The 20,759-nt window shown below is 43.7% G+C and overlaps 1 protein-coding gene across 3 annotated transcripts in view; it reads left to right on the top strand.

Annotated features, from left to right (window-relative positions):
* LOC109882560 (N-alpha-acetyltransferase 25, NatB auxiliary subunit-like) overlaps positions 1-20,759 on the top strand; it is a 33,935-nt gene that overhangs the window by 1,629 nt on the left and 11,547 nt on the right. For 2 of the 3 annotated variants that reach the window (XM_031826330.1, XM_031826328.1), the window contains exons 2-20: positions 601-686; positions 903-1,059; positions 2,175-2,293; positions 6,226-6,300; positions 6,393-6,579; positions 6,711-6,822; positions 6,988-7,077; positions 10,370-10,542; positions 11,365-11,477; positions 11,603-11,810; positions 11,980-12,069; positions 12,242-12,422; positions 15,653-15,752; positions 15,865-16,016; positions 16,104-16,229; positions 16,303-16,546; positions 16,716-16,839; positions 17,022-17,087; positions 17,252-17,349. In XM_031826330.1, coding sequence (XP_031682190.1) covers positions 601-686; positions 903-1,059; positions 2,175-2,293; positions 6,226-6,300; positions 6,393-6,579; positions 6,711-6,822; positions 6,988-7,077; positions 10,370-10,542; positions 11,365-11,477; positions 11,603-11,810; positions 11,980-12,069; positions 12,242-12,422; positions 15,653-15,752; positions 15,865-16,016; positions 16,104-16,229; positions 16,303-16,546; positions 16,716-16,839; positions 17,022-17,087; positions 17,252-17,349 — 2,501 coding nt within the window. The remainder of the gene's footprint in view (positions 1-600; positions 687-902; positions 1,060-2,174; positions 2,294-6,225; positions 6,301-6,392; positions 6,580-6,710; positions 6,823-6,987; positions 7,078-10,369; positions 10,543-11,364; positions 11,478-11,602; positions 11,811-11,979; positions 12,070-12,241; positions 12,423-15,652; positions 15,753-15,864; positions 16,017-16,103; positions 16,230-16,302; positions 16,547-16,715; positions 16,840-17,021; positions 17,088-17,251; positions 17,350-20,759) is intronic. The other variant, XM_031826329.1, reaches the window with a different exon arrangement.

Below are 20,759 nucleotides of genomic sequence, written 5' to 3'. Positions count from 1 at the left end.
AGGCGTATACTAAAACAAAGAAATGCTACATGTCATGTCTCAAAATCAATATCTATCTTACCTGCTTATTCGAGAAGAATGATGACATGACGAGTTCAACGGGAAAGTGAGCCTGTCAGGTAGTCTTTATTCTCGCACAGCATCCAGCCTAGCTTACGCTATGCTGTGCAACTGTCCTTATTTTTTTATCACTTTTCAATTTTGGTCATCCTACAAGGGTAAAAACTTCAATAATGTTTGAAAGGTTATTATGTTAGAAACATGAGGTTTGGACCATTGGTTGTTTTAGATGATTATTTACACAATTAACATATTATTTTACCCATTGGTTCAAAATATGCGTCTTTGATTGGACATTCCACATTTTAGAAACTACTTCCAGAGCCTGATAATGGCTTTGGTTAAATTATTGAAATCAGTGTGCAAGTTTATATTAAAATTTGGTTGCTGACAGGTCTTAGTACTCCATGAATGGTTTGTAGATAAATACAAGGAATATCTCCCTTTCTCCTTGGGTGGGACTGGGCTGGGGTGGGTGTGTATGTGTTATAGTACTGTATGGAGTAGGTTAACTGATTCTGTAATGTCATCTCCCTTAAGACTACCTGGACAATGGCAACAACAAGATGGCGATCCAGCAGGCTGACAAACTGCTGAAGAAACACAAGGACCTGCACTGTGCCAAGGTGGGTGGGACTCTGGGCTGTATTTAGGGCCCAAGATGGAGCCCAGAGCTTTTCCTGGTCTGGTCAAAAACTGCTCGCTAGCAGCTGTAAATGAAGTTGGGTTAATGACTGAAAGAGAGACAAGCACTTATATCCATACCTGACCCCCTAGGCCTTACCTAAAACCCTGCCCCTAACTTCTACCCCCTACGATGATGATGGTGGCATGTTACTCAGGCAGATCCCTCTCGCCAGGTGTTGAAAGCCATCGGTCTGCAGCGAACAGGAAAGCAGGATGAAGCATTTAGCCTGGCCCAGGAGGTGGCGACACTCGAACCCACCGACGATAACTCATTACAGGCTCTCACTATACTGTACAGAGAGATGCACCGCCGTGAGTACACACACACACACATTTGTTGTACTATCCTTCTGGGGACCAAACTATTTGATTCCCATTCAAAATCCTATTTTCCGTAACCCTAAACCTAACACTTACACTAACCCCTAAACCTAACACTAACCCCTGAGCCTAAAATAGGCTTTTTCCTTTAGGGGACCAGGAAAATGTCCCCAATTCCAGATTTTTCTTGTTTTACTATCCCTGAGTACTTTTGTTCTCCACAAAGGCAGTAAACACGCACACAAACACGCACACATCCACACATCTCTCTGAATTATCTTTAAAGCGCCCCCATAGACTGTAAGATTTTAGCTGTCTTATGCTATGATTTCTCTGTCCCAAACAAAATTTCTACTTCGTTGGCAAATTGGTAGGTCGTAAACGACTGTCGGATGTCTTGGTTCGTTCAGTGTGACGGGGTCTGACTACTTTTATGTACCACTGTGTGCGGTCGTAGGCTCCGACAAAGTTCTGGCAGTGTCAGAATTGTTTCGCATTTATTGTATAGTGTGGCTGGTGTTACGAGCTGATCCTGGTGACTGACCAATAGGAACATGGCCGGCACTAAGTATGCACATTATTGTGAATAATCAGTTTAATACAATAGTTCGATTTAAACATTTACATGCTGTGCAAGAAGAATGATTTCCCTAATAATCTGAAATCAGGCTACCCGATGGGATTTTGATAAATGCACAAAATCACCAATCAAAGTAAGCGTTCTACCACAGCGACCATGCTATTTTGGGGAAGCCTATTTGACTCTGAGTTCGGACATGTACAGTTATATGAAAACTATGCACACTTTCATTTTTTTTTCCAAACTTGCGCATAAGCATAAAGAGTGGCTTGCTCTGCTGGTGCTGGCAGATGCGCAGATCAAATACACCGCTGCAGTTTACATAGCCTACGTAGACTCTCAAGCCAATCGCAGAATTTGATGACAGAACTGAAGCAAATTGTGCAGTCTGGCCAGGTTATCAATATTTTCATTTGATTACATCGCACAGTGTAATGTGATGATTGTAAAAGACTGAAGCTGCCATACAGTCTGCAAAGGCCTTAGATGTTGTGATGTTGACTCTCCCCATCCCCTCTGTCTGTAGCTGAGTTGGTGACTAAGCTGTATGAAGCTGCGGTGAAGAAGGTTCCCCTCAGCGAGGAGTATCACTCTCACCTGTTCATGGCCTACGCCCGTGTTGGAGAGTACAAGAAGATGCAGCAGGTCAGAAAATGCAGACACACACACACAGTCTAGTGGTTAGAGCATTGGACTAGTAACCGAAAGGTTGCTGGATCTAATCCCTGAGCTGACAAGGTAAAAATCTGTAGTTCTGCCCCTGAGCAAGGCAATTAACCCACTGTTCCCAGGGCGCCGAAGACGTCGATTTAAGGAAGCCCCCCACACCTCTCTGATTCAGAGGGGTTGGGTTAAATGCGGAAGACCCTTCAGTTGAAGGCATTCTGTTGTACAACTGACTAGATATCCCCCTTTCCCACACACACACACACACACTTCCCCAGCTTTTCCACAAGCATTAAATACAACTGCTTTAACCTTTTCACGCATAAGTTCCAAATATCTCTAACGGTTTCCCCAGTGTGAGGTTTTTTTATGTGCACTCACTGTTGCAAAATGTGATTGTTACCCATCTCTAGTCAGAACAGGATTGCACAAACTTTTTCCCCCGGCACATTATCTGGCCGGCGCCCGCATTACCTTCATTGTAGTTTCCTTACAAATGAGACTTTGGACATGTGTGCGTTCCTACCGAAGTAAGGGCTTTATTTACTGTATATTGTGTTGTCGTTTCTACTGTAGCATACCAAATGTACAGTGCCTTCAGGAAGTGTTTAGACCCCTTGACTTTTTCCACATTTTGTTAGGTTACAGCCTTATTCAAAAATTCAATTGTTTTTTTCCCCCTCAATCTACACACAATACCCCATAATGACAAAGCAAATAGCAGCGATTACAGCCTTGATTCTTCTTGGGTATGACGCTACAAGCTTGGCACACCTGTATTTTGGGAGTTTCTCCCATTCTTCTCTGCATATCCGCTCAAGCTCTGTCAGTTTGGATGGGGAGCGTTACTGCACAGCTATTTTCAGGTCTCTCCAGAGATGTTCGATCAGGTTTAAGTCCTGGCTGGGGCACTCAAGAACATTCAGAGACTTGTCCCGAAGCTATTCCTGCGTTGTCTTGGCTGTGTGCTTATGGTCGTTGTCTTTTTGGAAGGTGAACCTTCGCCCCAGTCAGAGGTCCTGAGAGCACTGGAGCAGGTTTTCATCAAGGATCTCTGTACTTGGTTCTGTTCATCGTTGCCTTGATCCTGACTAGTCTCCCAGTTCCTGCCGCTGAAAAACATCCCCACAGCATGATTCTGCCACCACCATGCTTCACCGTAGGGATGGTGCCAGGTGTCTTCCAGATGGGACGCTTGGCATTCAGGGCAAAGAGTTCAATCTTGGTTTCTCAGACTAGAGAATCTTATTTATCATTGTCAGAGTCCTTTAGGTGCTTTTTGGCAAACTCCAAGCGGGCTGTCATGCGCCTTTTACTAAGGTGTGGCGTCCGTCTGGCCACTCTACCATAAAGGCTTGATTGATGGAGTGTTGCAGAGATGGTTGTCCTTCTGGAAGGTTCTCCCATCTCCACATAGGAACTCAGGAGCTCTTTCAGCATGACCATCCGGTTCTTGGTCACGTCCTTGACCAAGGCCGTTCTCCCTCGATTGCTCAGTTTGGCTGGGCGGCCAGCTCTAGGAAGAGTCTTGCTGGTTCCAAACTTCTTCCGTTTAAGAATGATGGCCACTGTGTTCTTGAGGACCTTCAATGCTGCATAAATGTTCTGTGCCTCGACATAATCCTGTCTCGGGGCTCTACGGACAATTCTTTTGACCTCATGGCTTGGTTTTTGCTCTGACATGCACTGTCAACTGTGGGACCGTTATATAGACAGGTGTGTGTCTTTCCAAATCATGTCCAGTCAATTGAATTTACCACAGGTGTGGACTTTAATCAAGTTTTAGTACATTTGCTAAACTCCAAGCAGGCTGTCATGTGACTAGTCTCCCAGTGCTGTAATGCAACAACCCCCCTCAACCCCTCTTTTTACGCTGCTGCTACTCTGTTTATCATATCTGCTTAGTCACTAACTATACATTCATGTACATACTACCTCAATTGGGCCAACCAACCAGTGCTCCCGCACATTGGCTAACCGGGCTATCTGCATTGTGTCCCACCCACCCCCCGCCAAATCCTCTCTTACGCTACTCTTACTCTCTGTTCATCATATATGCATAGTCACTAACTTCTTAGGGCTGCAATCCTGTCAACGGGATGATATGACAACAGCCAGTGAAAGTGCAGGACGCCAAATTCAAAACAACAGAAATCTCATAATTAAATTTACTCAAACATACATACATGTATCTTATACTGTTTTAAAGGTAATCTTGTTGTTAATCCCACCACAGTGTCATATTTCAAATATGCTTTACAGCGAAAGCATCACAAACGATTGTTAGGTCACCACCAAGCCACAGAAAAACACAGCCATTTTTCCAGCCAAAGAGAGGAGTCACAAAAAGCACAAATAGAGATCAAATAAATCACTAACCTTTGATGATCTTCAGCAGATGACACTCATAGGACTTCATGTTACACAATACATGTATGTTTTGTTTGATCGTTTATATTTATATAAAAAAATCTGAGTGTACATTGGCACGTTACGTTCACTAGTTCCAAAAACATCCAGTGATTTTTGCATAGCCGCATCGATTCAACAGAAATACTCATCATAACTGTAGATGATAATACAAGTTATACACATGGAATTATAGATATACCTCTCCTTAATACAACCGCTGTGTCAGATTTTAGCAAAACTTTAAGGAAAAAGCAAACCATGCAATAATCTGAGACGGCACTCAGAAAATTAATGAAATTAGCCGCCATGTTGAAGTCAACAGAAACCAGAAATTACATGATAAATATTCCCTTACCTTTGATCTTCATCAGAATGCACTCCCAGGAATCGCAGTTCCACAATAAATGCTTGATTTGTTAGATAATGCACGTTATTTATGTCCAAGTAGCTACTTTTCTTAGCGTTAGGTACACATATCCAAACGCTCAAGTTTGGACAAAAACTTCGGACAAAAACTTCAAAAAGTTATATTACAGGTCGAAGAAACATTTCAAACTAAGTATAGAATCAATCATTAGGATGTTTTTATCATAAATCTTCAATAAAGTTCCAACCGGAGAATTCCTTTGTGTCTACAGGAGCAACAGAACGCAAGTCGATACCATGTGGAATGCGCGTGACCAGGAAATGGCTCTCTGCCAGTAACCTGACTCATTCAGCTCTTATTCAGTCCCACAACACAGTAGAAGCCTCATTCAAGTTTTTAAAGATGGTTGACATCTAGTGGAAGCCTTAGGAAGTGCAACTTCATTCATATCCCAATCTGAATTCAATAGGGCCTGAGTTGAAAACCGATCAACCTCAGATTTCTCACTTCCTGTTTGGATTTCTTCTCAGGTTTTTGCCTGCCATATGAGTTCTGTTATACTCAGACATCATTCAAACAGTTTTAGACACTTCAGAGTGGTTTCTAATAATATGCATATATTCGCAACTGAGACTGAGGAGCAGGCTGTTTACTCTGGGCACCTTTCATCCAAGCTACTCAATACTGCCCCTGCAGCCATAAGAAGTTAACCATATCTGCATGTATATACTACCTCAATCAGCCTGACTAACCGGTGTCTGTATGTAGCCTCGCTACTGTATATAGCCTGTCTTTTTACTGTTTTATTTCTTAACTTACCTATTGTTTCACCTAATACCTTTTTTGCACTATTGGTTAGAGCCTGTAAGTAAGCATTTCACTGTAAAGTCTACACCTGTTGTATTCGGCACACGTGACAAACTTTGATTTGAAATGTGGAAAAAGTCAAGTGGTCTGAATGCACTATTTGTGATGATACGCTGCAGGGACCAGTCAACAATGATTGCGAATATGTGATTGTACGTGTCAAAGGGTTTAAGTACCCCTAACTAGTGTCTTCAATATTCCCATGATGTCAACAAATAATAAGTCATGTGTTCTTTTGTATTGTTCTGTTTGTCTGGCTCGCTAGGCGGGGATGGCCTTGTATAAGACCGTTCCTAAGAACCCCTACTACTTCTGGTCTGTCATGAGTCTGGTCATGCAGGTAGGCATCCGCTCTCACTAAATATATAGCTTGATTGACTGTGTGAGTCTGTCTGTGTGACTGTGTGTGTTTACTTTCTGTGTGTGTTTCAGGCCATTTCTGCGCAGGATGATAAGTTGGCCCAGACCATGTTCCTGCCTCTGGCTGAACGCATGGTGGAGAAGATGGTGAAGGAGGGGAAGATCGAGGCTGAGGCTGAGGTTCAACTGTACTTTATGATCCTGGAGCGGCTGGGGAAGTATGTGGAGGCTCTGGACATGGTCCGCGGTCCACTGGGAGGTAAGAATGGACAGAGATTCTGTGTGCGTGTGTGAGAGACTCAAGAGACAATTTGTACAGCTTCTGGGTTGTTCGCTGTGTGACTTGTTCATGTCTTTCTACTCACTCTGTGTATGTTTGCCGTCTCATAGAGAAGTTGACCAGTGAGTTGCAGAGCAGGGAGAATAAGTGTATGATGATGTACCAACGACTGCAGCTCTGGCCTGAATGCAATGCTCTGTCCTACAAGCTACTGCTCAAAAAGTGAGTACACACATTTATATCAAACTCACATTTATGCACACACTTCAGCATTGCTCTTACAAAGTTGGTCTTTATGTCTCTCCCCTCTCTCTTTCTCCCCCCCCCTCTCTCCCCCTTTCTCTTGCTCTCTTTCCCCCTCTCTCCTCTTTCTCAATCTCTCTACAGTCCTGATGAATGGCAGTTCTATCTCTCCTACTTTGACTCTCTTTTCCATCTCATGGACAAGTCCTGGAGCCCACCTAATGAGGAAGAGCAGTGAGTACTATGTGTGTCAGGGTTTCGGTTAGGAAAATGTGGCGCCGGACAACGTGACCGGGAAGATTTCAAATTACCGGCCATTTGAGAAATTTACCGGACCCATTACGGCATCCACCCACTGTGCTCAAAATGACAGAAATCACATTTAGATTATGGTAATGCAACTTCACAGAACATTCAACTCCTGTAACGAAGCAGAAAATAAAATGTAATTTTCAAACATTTGCCAAAATGCAATTCACGGGAAAAGTCCATTCTAAACAGCACACCTGATTCTATATGTGACATTGTTGAAAATCTCCATTAGAACTAGGATGGGTTGCTAATATGACTAGGATTGTGCCTTTGGCTTCTGGACAATGAAGGATAGTTGATATGAAAGCCAATGGAACAGGAGAGCAATGGCACATGAGGAAGTCTTTCATAGGAGGTGCGTCGAGTAGGCTAGGGAAGTAAATATGAATACATTTGGCAAAATTATATCATTACTCCTGTCTATACATAAATACAATCATTCAAAATACTCCACCAGAAAGCATGACTTATCCACAGCAGAATCTACGATCATTAGATTTAAAAAAAATATTTAAAAAAATAGCTGTGGTTTCTTAGAAATCAAAAGCTTGTAGGCCTATGCCTATTTGCAAAGGCCACAATTTGGGCAGAACGCATGCCAATAAGGCCTAGCTGATTGTTGAGTTGCGGCTGTCAGTGAAAAGCATCTAAAATATGTGTATAGATTCTCTTGAGTATAACAACAAATGTTGAGACAAGGAGGTGTGGGGGATGTGGCTAAGATATAAGCGAGACTCACCAGAATGGCTCAGATGTCTCCCGCCAATTTTTGCACATTCGTTGTTTCATTGTGTGAATTGTTTGCCCTTTTGATTGTTTTTATCAATTCCCATTACCGTAATTTCTGGACTATTAAGCGCACCTGAATATAAACCGCACCCACTGAATAAAAAAAAAAAATGTATTTGGTACATAAATAAGCCGCACATGTCTAATAAGCCGCAGGTGCCTACCGGTACATTGAAACAAATTAACTTTACACAGCCTTTAAACGAAACACGGCTTGTAACAAAACATTTAAAAATAGCAGTAAACAGTAGCCTACCAAGAAAGTAATTGGTCACTATCTTCCTCCACCTGTGCACTGAAACCATCTCCTTTGGTGTCGGAGTTGAATAGCCGGATGGATCGCTGCCCTCTTCAACACGCAGCAGTCCAGCCTTTCGAAACCCGTTGATGATAGTGGATTTTTTGACAATGCTCCACGCTGTCAGCAGCTCTATTTCCTTTTCCAACAGCCAGATCGATCGCCTTCAACTTGAAAGCTGCATCATATGGATTTGGAAAAATCCATACATTTGCCGTCACTGTATAAACCGCGAGGTTCAAAGCGTGGGAAAAAAGTAGCAGCTTATAGTCCGGAAATTACGGGTACATATGTCACCAGTAGTAAACGTAATGGGGAATTTATAAAAAGAGTAGCTGAAGTCAAGACATTTAGAAAGGGATGCAGGCAGACTGAGAAATAAATACAATTGAAAACCTGAATTGATCATTTTCGGTTTAATGCATTTGACTTTAGTTGACAATGGAAGTTAGGCCTACTGCTACATTGGCCTATAGGCTATCAGTTCTATGCGCTCAGTTCTTTAGCGGGCAATAGATCACAGTGTATCAATGTGTCCATATAGCAGAGGGTAGTGCTCTCGCCATAGTTGAATTTTGTATCATTTTAATTCAGATTTTCATGATTAACCACGTGCCAATGATTTTGAGAAACAAAAACATTATTATTGAAATCAAACTGTTCCACAAAAATGCGCAAATGAAAATCATAACTGGCACGCAGATCGGTAGAAATGGTACGAGGATAAATTGTAAGCTTCCCCAAACTTGAAATTTACGCGCCGCCTATGAAGTCTTAATAAAATAATTGCCTCCACGTTTCCATGGTGGGATTTGCTTATAGGCTACTTTGAAGCAAGGTAAGACATGCCTCATAACATAAAGTTAAACATTCAGGTTTCAAACAATCAAGGAGGCCTATGTTTTCAAAATGCTTAGGCCCTAATGCCTCCAGCTTACATTTTAAAGTGGAGGTGACGCTGCGCTTGAATAAGGCGGTAATAAAGTTGAGAAATAAAAATAGCTGTTTTGAATTGTGCACATAAACAGTTAAAACGTGATTGCATTTAGAATTGTTATGCAATGAATGGGCTTATAAAAGCATATGCAGCAGCAACCAGCTGAGGAGCTGCAGGAGAAATCCTGTTCAAAATAGGCTCTGTGTGATAGTTGTGTTGGATAAATAAGATGGGCTAAGTGATGACTAACAAATACACATACACCAATTTAATTCCACTATTATATGAAAATGAACCTATATAGCGATAAGTATGACGATCAAATGTATTTCCGTCAATGAATTCAACCTTTATTTAACTAGACAAGTCAGTTAAGAACATATTCTTGTTTACAATGACGGCCAACAGTGGGTTAACTGCCTTGTTCAGGGGCTTAACGGCAGATTTTTACCTTGTCAGCTCGGGGATTCGATCCAGCAACCTTTCAGTTACTGGCCCAACGCTCTAACCACTAGGCTACATGCCTCTAACCACTAGGCTACATGCCTCTAACCACTAGGCTACATGCCTCTAACCACTAGGCTACATGCCTCTAACCACTAGGCTACATGCCTCTAACCACTAGGCTACATGCCTCTAACCACTAGGCTACATGCCTCTAACCACTAGGCTACATGCCTCTAACCACTAGGCTACATGCCTCTAACCACTAGGCTACATGCCTCTAACCACTAGGCTACATGCCTCTAACCACTAGGCTACATGCCTCTAACCACTAGGCTACATGCCTCTAACCACTAGGCTACATGCCTCTAACCACTAGGCTACATGCCTCTAACCACTAGGCTACATGCCTCTAACCACTAGGCTACATGCCTCTAACCACTAGGCTACATGCCTCTAACCACTAGGCTACATGCCACCCCAAAATATTAAAACGTTTTTTTTTTCTCTCAATCATTTTGTCCGGTAAAAGTTATTTATCGGCTTTTCATGTTTTTTCGACTAAAAGCCGTCAAACAGAAACCCTGTTGTGTGAGTTAGTTATTATATATATATATATATATATATATATATATTAGAAGAGGCCATTGCTTGTTAGAGATTCTGCTCTTGGTGGAAGTTTTACCTCGTAGAAGAGATGGGCTGATCAAACAAACTATCTTCTTTGCCTCCCCTTCTTTCTCTAGCTGTGTGGAGGGTCCAGTGCAGACCACTGTGGCGGAGGCAGTGAAGTTTGTGGTGGACAGGATGGAGGAGGAGGACAAGAAGGATTCTCGTCCTCTCAGAGGTCCCTACATGGCCTGCCTGGAACTCATACACAGACTGAGACAGAGGGGCTGTCCTGATGAGGAAGAGCTAGGTACACACACACAAACACACACTAGTGCTGCTGTTTATTTTTGGAACTCGGTTCAATTATTTGAATTGCATTTGTTTTTCTGTGAGCTCGATGCACAGTTTCTCTAGATATCAGATCGAACTGTGCAATGTAGTAGGGATTTGTAGTTTCCAAAAGGCTAATATTCTACATAGTTTAGCGCAGAAAATGTGGTAATTAACTACAAGGACCATAATCCGTTGCGCGTGTATGGAGCTTATTATACCTCGGTGGTGTGGAGCACACACGGAGATGGAGAGAACGCGCAATCAAGAGGGAAAGAGAGGGGCAGAAAGCAGTTGCTTTGGATCTTTTCTACCTGAAAATACTGCACATGATCTAAGTGATTGATAGTTGGTATTCAGCAGTCAGAAATATGCTGATTTACTTTCGAAGAACTACTAAATAGTGATTTTGTCTGACAACATAGGCAGCAGGTCTATAGAGATGTGATGACTTGGAATTAAATAATAAAGTCATCAAATAAAACAAATGTAATGTACACAAACTGAAATATTTAATTAAAGTAAATTAATGATGGTTAATAAGGGATTAGCCGTAATGGGCAGTCACAACCATCATGGGACTTTTATTCAACTTAATAGTTGTATTTTGTGCTATACCATTTAACCCACATAATGCATTTGTCTAAAAATGATGGTTGAAACCGATATTGAAAACCGTGATGATTTTTTAATTGATGAATCGAGACCGAACCAACCTCAAAAAGCACTAACGCACACCTTACAGTTTCCTTGGCTGTTGACAGTTTATTTGCGTTGTGTTTTTATTGGTTGTCTACAGGAGATCCGTTGGAGTTGATGCTTCAGTTCTTTGGGAAGTTTGGAGACAAACCCAGCTGTATTACAGACCTGAAGATATATTTACACCTACTTCCCCCTGAGCAACACACACAGGTACACACACACCTGCAGAACACCACCAGTAGTGGGAATCTATCACCAAGCCCCTGATGAGTTGGACAATTCTGCTCCTCTCCTTCCCTCTCCTATTCTCTCTCTTCCTCTCCTCCTCCCTGTAGTTTAAAAACCGTCTGGGGGACTTGGTTCCATTGGGGGAGGTGGGTGAGGATGGCTTTGGGTTTCCGGGGGATACGAAGGTGTTGCAGAGACACCTGTGTGTGTGTCAGCTGAGCCGGGTGCTGGGACTGCAACACACTCTGGACACAGAGGGCAAACTATGCCTCATCACAGAACTCAAAGCCCACTACCACTATGGACTACAGTTTGGTAAGGACAGACATTCTATCGGTCCCTATCTTTATCTATCCCTTTCCGTCTAGCCATCCAAAATGTGATGCATCTAGCTTAAAAACTGCTGGAAGAGATGCAATGGCAATTTTGTGAAGAACCAGAAAATAGTTTCTGACAATAGTATGTGTGTGTGTGTGTAAAACAGGGAAGTCGTGTCTGAAGACAGAGCTCCAGTTCTCTGATACGTACTGTCTCATGGTCGCTCACGTCTACATCGACCTCTGGACAGAAACTGGTGAGTCATCGTCTTAATTTCTCTCTCTTTCTCTCATCTACCTGCCTTCTCTCTCTGCCTCTTTCTTTGCCTCTCTCTGCCTCTCTCTCTGTCTCCCTGCCTCTCTTTCCATCTCTCGCTCCTGGTTTCTCTGTTTGTTAACATACTGTGTGTGTGTCTCTGTGCGTGTTAGGCGACGAGAACATGCTGTGGCAGTGTCTAGGAGTATTAGAGGAGGGTTTGTCCTACAGTCCCTCCAACGCTCAGTTCAAACTACTGCTGCTGCTTCTTTTCTGTCGCCTCGGAGCCTTCCAGCCTGTCGTGGACCTCTACTCCAGTCTGGATGCCAAGCACGTACAGCACGACACCATAGGGTGGGTCTCTAGTACACACACACACTCAATTTTTACTATCCTTGTGAGCTAAAAATAGATTTCCATTCAAAATCCTATTTTCCTTAACTCCTTACAATAAAACAAACACCTAATTGTAAAGCCAACCCCTAAGCCCAATTCTAACCCTAAACCTAACCCCTGAGCCTAAAATAATCTTTGTCCTCATGGGGGACCTGGGAATTGTCCCCACGAGGGAGGATTTTCCTTGTTTTACTATCCATGTGGGGACTTCCGGTACCCATTAGGATAGTAATACACACACCCCTGGGTTTCCGTTAACTGGTAATGGCCGGCTTTTGGCCCCCCCCAAAAATGAACAATTCGATTTTAAATAAAATAATAAAATCCCATTGAGAAATAATGCATTTTATCCTATATATTGATTTGAAAAGCCAAGCTGTTTTTAATTGTGCACACTGTTTAAGACGTGATTATATTTAGAATTGTTGTACAATGAATGTGCTGATAAAAGCGCATGTTTTACTCCAGCAGCAACCAGCTGGGGATCTGCAGGAGAAATCAGCTCCTCAGCTGGTTGCTGCTGGAGTAAAACGCGCTTTAAAAAGCCCAATAATTGCGCAACAATTATAAAAGCAATCGCATGTTAAAAAAACTATGGCTGCGATTTCAAAAAAGCTCATTTTTTCTCAACTGGTAATTGAAGCGCGCTTCCAATTCTCCATACAAGTGCATAGGCAACTAGGCAGGCGTCAGCGCGTCACACACCACTTTGCAATGAGCTGGAGGCAGTATGCATTTTGAAAACTTATACTTAATTGTTTGAAACCTGAACCTCTTACTACATATTATGAGTGAAAATGGGCCCAAATCCCCATCATTTGCATGAAGAAAAGACTGAGAAAAGAGGGACGGAGGTCGGGCTGCTCAATACGGAAGTGGTCAGATGATGCGGATGCTAAGCTACAGGACTGTTTTGCTAGCATAGACTGGAATATGTTCCGGGATTTATACAATGGCATTGAGGAGTATACCACCTGTCACAGGCTTCATCAATAAGTGCATTGACGACGTCGTCCCCACAGTGACCATACGTACATATCCCAACCGGAAGCCATGGATTACAGGCAACATCCGTATCGAGCTAAAGGCTAGAACTGCCGCTTTCAAGGAGCGGGACACTAATCCGGACACGTATAAGAAATCCTGCTATGCCCTCAGAAGAACCATCAAATAAGCAAAGCGTCAATACAGGATTAAGATTAAATCCTACTATAGCGGCTCTGACGCTCGTCGGATGTGGCAGGCCTTAAACTATTATAGACTGCAAAGGGAAGCGCAGCCGTGAGCTGCCCAGTGACACAAGCCTACAAGATGAGCTAAATGCCTTTTATGTTCGCTTGGAGCAATCAACACAGAAGCATGCATGAGAGCACCAGCTGTTCTGGACGTTCTGATCTGTTGCATCAGACTCATTGCTTTAAAAAAACAATTTTTATGTAGCCTAGGCCTACAGGTTGTATGAATTTCGTGTCTATCTTCCCACAACTGTCCCAGAGTCTGTTTGGAATAGGCTATTTCTTTCTCGCACAGAATGACAAGCTGGCCAATAGAATAGGTCAACTTTTCTACTATGGGGGATAGTAGATTGACTTAGACTAGTGATTTTGCTGTTTGTCTCACACATTGTTGGCTGAGGAAAAGTACACATAGGTGACACTTGGGTTTCAAGTTTGGGAAAGCTAAGTTTCTCCATAAAAATGCACCTTTTATAATAAAGCATTCCATGCATTCTCACATTTGCAAACGTATGTAAGATAGCCTCCTATTCCTAATGTGTTGATTAGATTGGATAGTCATAATAATATAACTCGATCACTGTTTGCAAAAAAGACTGTTCAATGCAGCGAGTAGTGACTTTGAGAAGGCCTAGGCTGTATCAGAGCCTATATTTCTTCTCAGGAAAATGTTGGCTTTTTATGAACAAATTTCAAGCAATTCTACTTACTATACTTTATATGACTGGAGACCTTTATTTACCTTTATTTAACTAGGCAAGTCAGTTAAGAACAAATTCTTATTTTCAATGGGTTAACTGCCTGTTCAGGGGCAGAACGACAGACCTTGTCAGCACGGGGGTTTGAACTTGCAACCTTCCGGTTACTAGTCCAAAGCTCTAACCACTAGGCTACCTTGCCGCCCCACATAAATGACATGGTGACACTGACTAGCAGATCAATGTTGTTGCAGTATCATGTACACGTTTAAAGTGTACAAAATTGACAATACAACTTTCATAAAAAAATACTAGCCTGCTGGCCTTACTGAGTCGATAGGAACATTGGCCCGATCTATTCAGGAGGGATATCACACCTGGAACAAATTATTGTCTCGTTCTGTTTTTCCTGCTGAGGGGTGCCCTATACCTGCGCCCAGAGGGGAGTAGTTCAAAGTCTGGCTACAGGGGGTGGCTTGGGTCTAGAATGATTTTGTGAGCCTTGCGGAGGGCCCTGACCTTAAAGATCTCATCTAGGCCTGTCTGTGACTCCAAGTACCTTGCTTGCTGTGGTGATAATTCTTCTCAGCATATTTCTCTGGCTGACAGTGGCATTTACAGCAATAGTAATTTGTTTTCCAAACAGTTTTTTGTCGATTTGTACTTTTAAATATTGTGATATGCCTGGTTCGGGGTCTATCATCTATTTGGTATTTGCCGCGTGCTCTGCCCAAATTGCGGGCCCTTCTGACTGTAGGCTGTGATTTCTAAAACAATCCACAGCAAAAAAATATTTAAGAAGCTAATGATCCTCTTTGGCCAAATCATGCTTTCTGGTGTAGTAGCCACATTTCTGATGATCCTCTTTGGCCAAATCATGCTTTCTGGTGTAGTAGCCACATTTCTGGTGTAGTAGCCACATTTCTGATGATTTTCTTTCTTTCTGTATAGACACATAAGTTAATTAGACTATATAATGTTGGCAATTTAATTCAACGCACTGCCTATGTATTCTAACATCTTCCAATTGCTCATCGGAATTCAGTAAGAATGACTCACTCCGTTGCATCCGAGATGCATGTTACCATGAACTAAATGGTATTTCTGTCATTCTGAGAACTGGGTGGACGCCGTAATCTGGTTCCGCAACCATTTTTGGTCCAGTAAATTAAAATGCTCTGACAGAAACGCTGACACACACATTAAGATTACCATAACCGATGCACTAATCCTTATATTCTCTCCTCTCTCCCAGGTATCTGTTAACTCGTTATGCAGGGTCGTTGGGTCAGTTTGCTGCAGCCTCCCAGTCCTATAACTTCTCCCTCAGGTTTTTCCACTCCAACCAGAAAGATGTGAGTCCCTGTCTCATCTAAGTATGTCCTAAATATGTCCTAAATATGTCATATATTCTGATGTTGTATTTTCTCACCTCTTCCTTGTTTCCTCTTTTCTGTCCTCCACCAGACCTCAGAGTACATAATCCAGGCCTATAAGTATGGAGCGTTTGAGAAAATCCCAGAATTCATAGCATTTAGAACCCGGCTCAACCAATCTCTGCACTTCGCTCAGGTCCGCACCGAGAGGATGTTACTGGACTTGTACACCGAGGCTGACATGTGAGAGTACACACACACACACACACACACACACAGACACACACACACACACACACCTACCTATAACACATTCCTGTGTTGCTCTAGCACATCAAGTCTGGAGGAGAGTGTGAAGGCGATGGGTCTGTGTCCTGAGGAGGATGACATTCCCTGGGACAACATGAGGGACAACAGAGACCTGACGGTCCTCTTCAGCTGGGACCCCAAGGACCGGTACACACACACTTGTCACAAGTTCACAACCTATTTACCCATGCCAGTCTGTAAAAATGTGTGTGTGTTCCAGGGAGCTGACTGAGGAGCATCGTCGTCTGTCTCTAGAGGAGGAGTCGGTCTGGTTAAAGGTTCGCTCTCTCACGCTCCGCCTCCTCGCCTCATTGGCTCTGCTCGGACACGCCCCCTCACCACGGAACTCTGATAAGACCAATGAGAATGGTGTATCGGCCAAAAGCTCCACCCTCCAGACTCTCCTCTCCCAGCTAGACCTGACACTACAGACCGCAGCCCAGATCACAGAGAAACAGACACAGGTACACACGCTTCACTAATAACTGTGTAATGTAATATGGTAGTTGGTTTATCTAAAGCAACTTACATCAGTGAGTGCATACTGGATGGCCCCAGCATGAACAGAACCCACCACCATGCTCTTACCAACTGAGCCACACAGGACCCCTAACTGTTGTTGTGTTGTTCTAGTACCCGTTCCTGGGCCCTCCCTCCTCCCGCCTGGCCTCTGCTCTGTCTAGTGGCAGCTGTCACTGTCAGGCCTCTGCTCTGCAACTATCACTGACTCTTCAGGAACTAGAGACCACTGGACTGGGTAAGATGAGGGATGTAGACTTCCGTACCACTGGCCTCCAACCGTCTGTCCATCTACAGAAGCAGCAGGACTGGGGAGGAGAGAGATGGAGGAAGAGAGGGATGTGGGGTGGGGAAGTGGGAGGAGTCTAGAGAGAGGAAGGGGAGAAATGATGTCATGTTCTTTATAATTTCTCTTTCCAGACGACTCGTCAGAACTCCAAACCCAGATCTGTAACTCCTTCAAATCATTAATAGTACAACTCCAAGGTAAGACATCAGAGCACTTTAAAGATTACAACAGGTCCATGGTAATAATGACTGTGTAGTCAACCACAGGAGATATCATGGCTTCGGGTTGCTAGTCGAGGTATCACTGGTGTAGTAGTTCCTTCTTATTCCCCCATGCTGATCTGTGCCCCTCCTCCCTCCAGAGCTGTTATCCAGATGTAAAGGAGAAGTGTTGGAGATGAAAGACAGCAGATTGATGACCCAGCCCTCCCTGTTAGAAACACTGGTCTTCTTCGTCGAGGTCAGTGTAGTCGCTCTAAATATATATCACTAAATCATTGCTCAAATGGAAATGTAATAATAAGAAATACTGCAGATGCACAGCAACTGTGATGTCTCCTGGTTAGACTGTGTGTGTGTGTGTGTGTGTGTGTGTGTGTGTGTGTGTAATACATGGTGATGTCTCCTGGTTAGACTGTGTGTGTGTGTGTGTGTGTGTGTGTGTGTGTGTGTGTGTGTGTGTGTAATACATGGTGATGTCTCCTGGTCAGACTGTGTGTGTGTGTAATACATGGTGGTGTCTCCTGGTCAGACTGTGTGTGTGTGTAATACATGGTGATGTCTCCTGGTCAGACTGTGTGTGTGTGTGTGTAATACATGGTGATGTCTCCTGGTCAGACTGTGTGTGTGTAATACATGGTGGTGTCTCCTGGTCAGACTGTGTGTGTGTGTAATACATGGTGGTGTCTCCTGGTCAGACTGTGTGTGTGTGTAATACATGGTGATGTCTCCTGGTCAGACTGTGTGTGTGTGTAATACATGGTGATGTCTCCTGGTCAGACTGTGTGTGTGTGTGTGTGTAATACATGGTGATGTCTCCTGGTCAGACTGTGTGTGTGTGTGTGTGTGTAATACATGGTGATGTCTCCTGGTCAGACTGTGTGTGTGTGTAATACATGGTGATGTCTCCTGGTCAGACTGTGTGTGTGTGTAATACATGGTGGTGTCTCCTGGTCAGACTGTGTGTGTGTGTAATACATGGTGATGTCTCCTGGTCAGACTGTGTGTGTGTGTGTAATACATGGTGATGTCTCCTGGTCAGACTGTGTGTGTGTGTAATACATGGTGATGTCTCCTGGTCAGACTGTGTGTGTGTGTGTAATACATGGTGATGTCTCCTGGTCAGACTGTGTGTGTGTGTGTGTGTGTGTGTAATACATGGTGATGTCTCCTGGTCAGACTGTGTGTGTGTGTAATGCATGGTGATGTCTCCTGGTCAGACTGTGTGTGTGTGTGTAATACATGGTGATGTCTCCTGGTCAGACTGTGTGTGTGTGTAATACATGGTGATGTCTCCTGGTCAGACTGTGTGTGTGTGTGTAATACATGGTGGTGTCTCCTGGTCAGACTGTGTGTGTGTGTAATACATGGTGATGTCTCCTGGTCAGACTGTGTGTGTGTAATACATGGTGATGTCTCCTGGTCAGACTGTGTGTGTGTGTGTGTGTGTAATACATGGTGATGTCTCCTGGTCAGACTATGTGTGTGATACATGGTGGTGTCTCCTGGTCAGACTGTGTGTGTGTGATACATGGTGATGTCTCCTGGTCAGACTGAGTGTGTAATACATGGTGATGTCTCCTGGTCAGACTATGTGTGTGTGTGATACATGGTGGTGTCTCCTGGTCAGACTGTGTGTGTGTGATACATGGTGGTGTCTCCTGGTCAGACTGTGTGTGTGTGTGTGTGTGTGTGTAATACATGGTGATGTCTCCTGGTCAGACTGTGTGTGTGTGTGTGTAATACATGGTGATGTCTCCTGGTCAGACTGTGTGTGTGTGATACATGGTGGTGTCTCCTGGTCAGACTGTGTGTGTGTATGTGTGATACATGGTGGTGTCTCCTGGTCAGACTGTGTGTGTGTGTGTGTGTGTGTGTAATACATGGTGATGTCTCCTGGTCAGACTGTGTGTGTGTGTGTGTAATACATGGTGATGTCTCCTGGTCAGACTGTGTGTATGTGTAATACATGGTGATGTCTCCTGGTCAGACTATGTGTGTGTAATACATGGTGATGTCTCCTGGTCAGACTGTGTGTGTGTGTAATACATGGTGATGTCTCCTGGTCAGACTGTGTGTGTGTGTGTAATACATGGTGATGTCTCCTGGTCAGACTGTGTGTGTGTGTGTGTAATACATGGTGATGTCTCCTGGTCAGACTGTGTGTGTGTGTGTAATACATGGTGATGTCTCCTGGTCAGACTGTGTGTGTGTGTGTGTGTGTGTAATACATGGTGATGTGTGTGTGTAATACATGGTGATGTTTCCTGGTCAGACTGTGTGTGTGTGATACATGGTGATGTCTCCTGGTCAGACTGTGTGTGTGTGTAATACATGGTGATGTCTCCTGGTCAGACTGTGTGTGTGTAATACATGGTGGTGTCTCCTGGTCAGACTGTGTGTGTGTGTGTGTGTGTGTGTGTGTAATACATGGTGATGTCAGACTGTGTGTGTGTAATACATGGTGGTGTCTCCTGGTCAGACTGTGTGTGTGTAATACATGGTGATGTCTCCTGGTCAGACTGTGTGTGTGTGTGTGTGATACATGGTGATGTCTCCTGGTCAGACTGTGTGTGTGTGTGTGTAATACATGGTGATGTCTCCTGGTCAGACTGTGTGTGTAATACATGGTGATGTCTCCTGGTCAGACTGTGTGTGTGTGTGTGTAATACATGGTGATGTCTCCTGGTCAGACTGTGTGTGTGTCTAATACATGGTGGTGTCTCCTGGTCAGACTGTGTGTGTGTAATACATGGTGATGTCTCCTGGTCAGACTGTGTGTGTGTGTAATACATGGTGATGTCTCCTGGTCAGACTGTGTGTGTGTGTAATACATGTTGATGTCTCCTGGTCAGACTGTGTGTGTGTGTGTGTGTAATACATGGTGATGTCTCCTGGTCAGACTGTGTGTGTGTGTGTGTGTGTGTGTAATACATGGTGATGTCTCCTGGTCAGACTGTGTGTGTGTGTGTGTGTGTGTGTGTAATACATGGTGATGTCTCCTGGTCAGACTGTGTGTGTGTGTGTGTGTGTAATACATGGTGATGTCTCCTGGTCAGACTGTGTGTGTGTGTGTGTAATACATGGTGCTGTCTCCTGGTCAGACTGTGTGTGTGTGTGTGTGTGTGTAATACATGGTGATGTCTCCTGGTCAGACTGTGTGTGTGTGTAATACATGGTGATGTCTCCTGGTCAGACTGTGTGTGTGTGTAATACATGGTGATGTCTCCTGGTCAGACTGTGTGTGTGTAATACATGGTGATGTCTCCTGGTCAGACTGTGTGTGTGTAATACATGGTGATGTCTCCTGGTCAGACTGTGTGTGTGTGTGTAATACATGGTGGTGTCTCCTGGTCAGACTGTGTGTGTGTGTGTGTGTGTGTAATACATGGTGATGTCTCCTGGTCAGACTGTGTGTGTGTGTAATACATGGTGGTGTCTCCTGGTCAGACTGTGTGTGTGTGTGTAATACATGGTGGTGTCTCCTGGTCAGACTGTGTGTGTGTGTAATACATGGTGGTGTCTCCTGGTCAGACTGTGTGTGTGTAATACATGGTGATGTCTCCTGGTCAGACTGTGTGTGTGTAATACATGGTGATGTCTCCTGGTCAGACTGTGTGTGTGTGTGTAATACATGGTGATGTCTCCTGG

The sequence above is a fragment of the Oncorhynchus kisutch genome, linkage group LG6 (genome assembly GCF_002021735.2).
Source record: "Oncorhynchus kisutch isolate 150728-3 linkage group LG6, Okis_V2, whole genome shotgun sequence".
NCBI lineage: Eukaryota > Metazoa > Chordata > Actinopteri > Salmoniformes > Salmonidae > Oncorhynchus > Oncorhynchus kisutch.
This window is presented reverse-complemented; position numbering and strand designations above follow the sequence as displayed.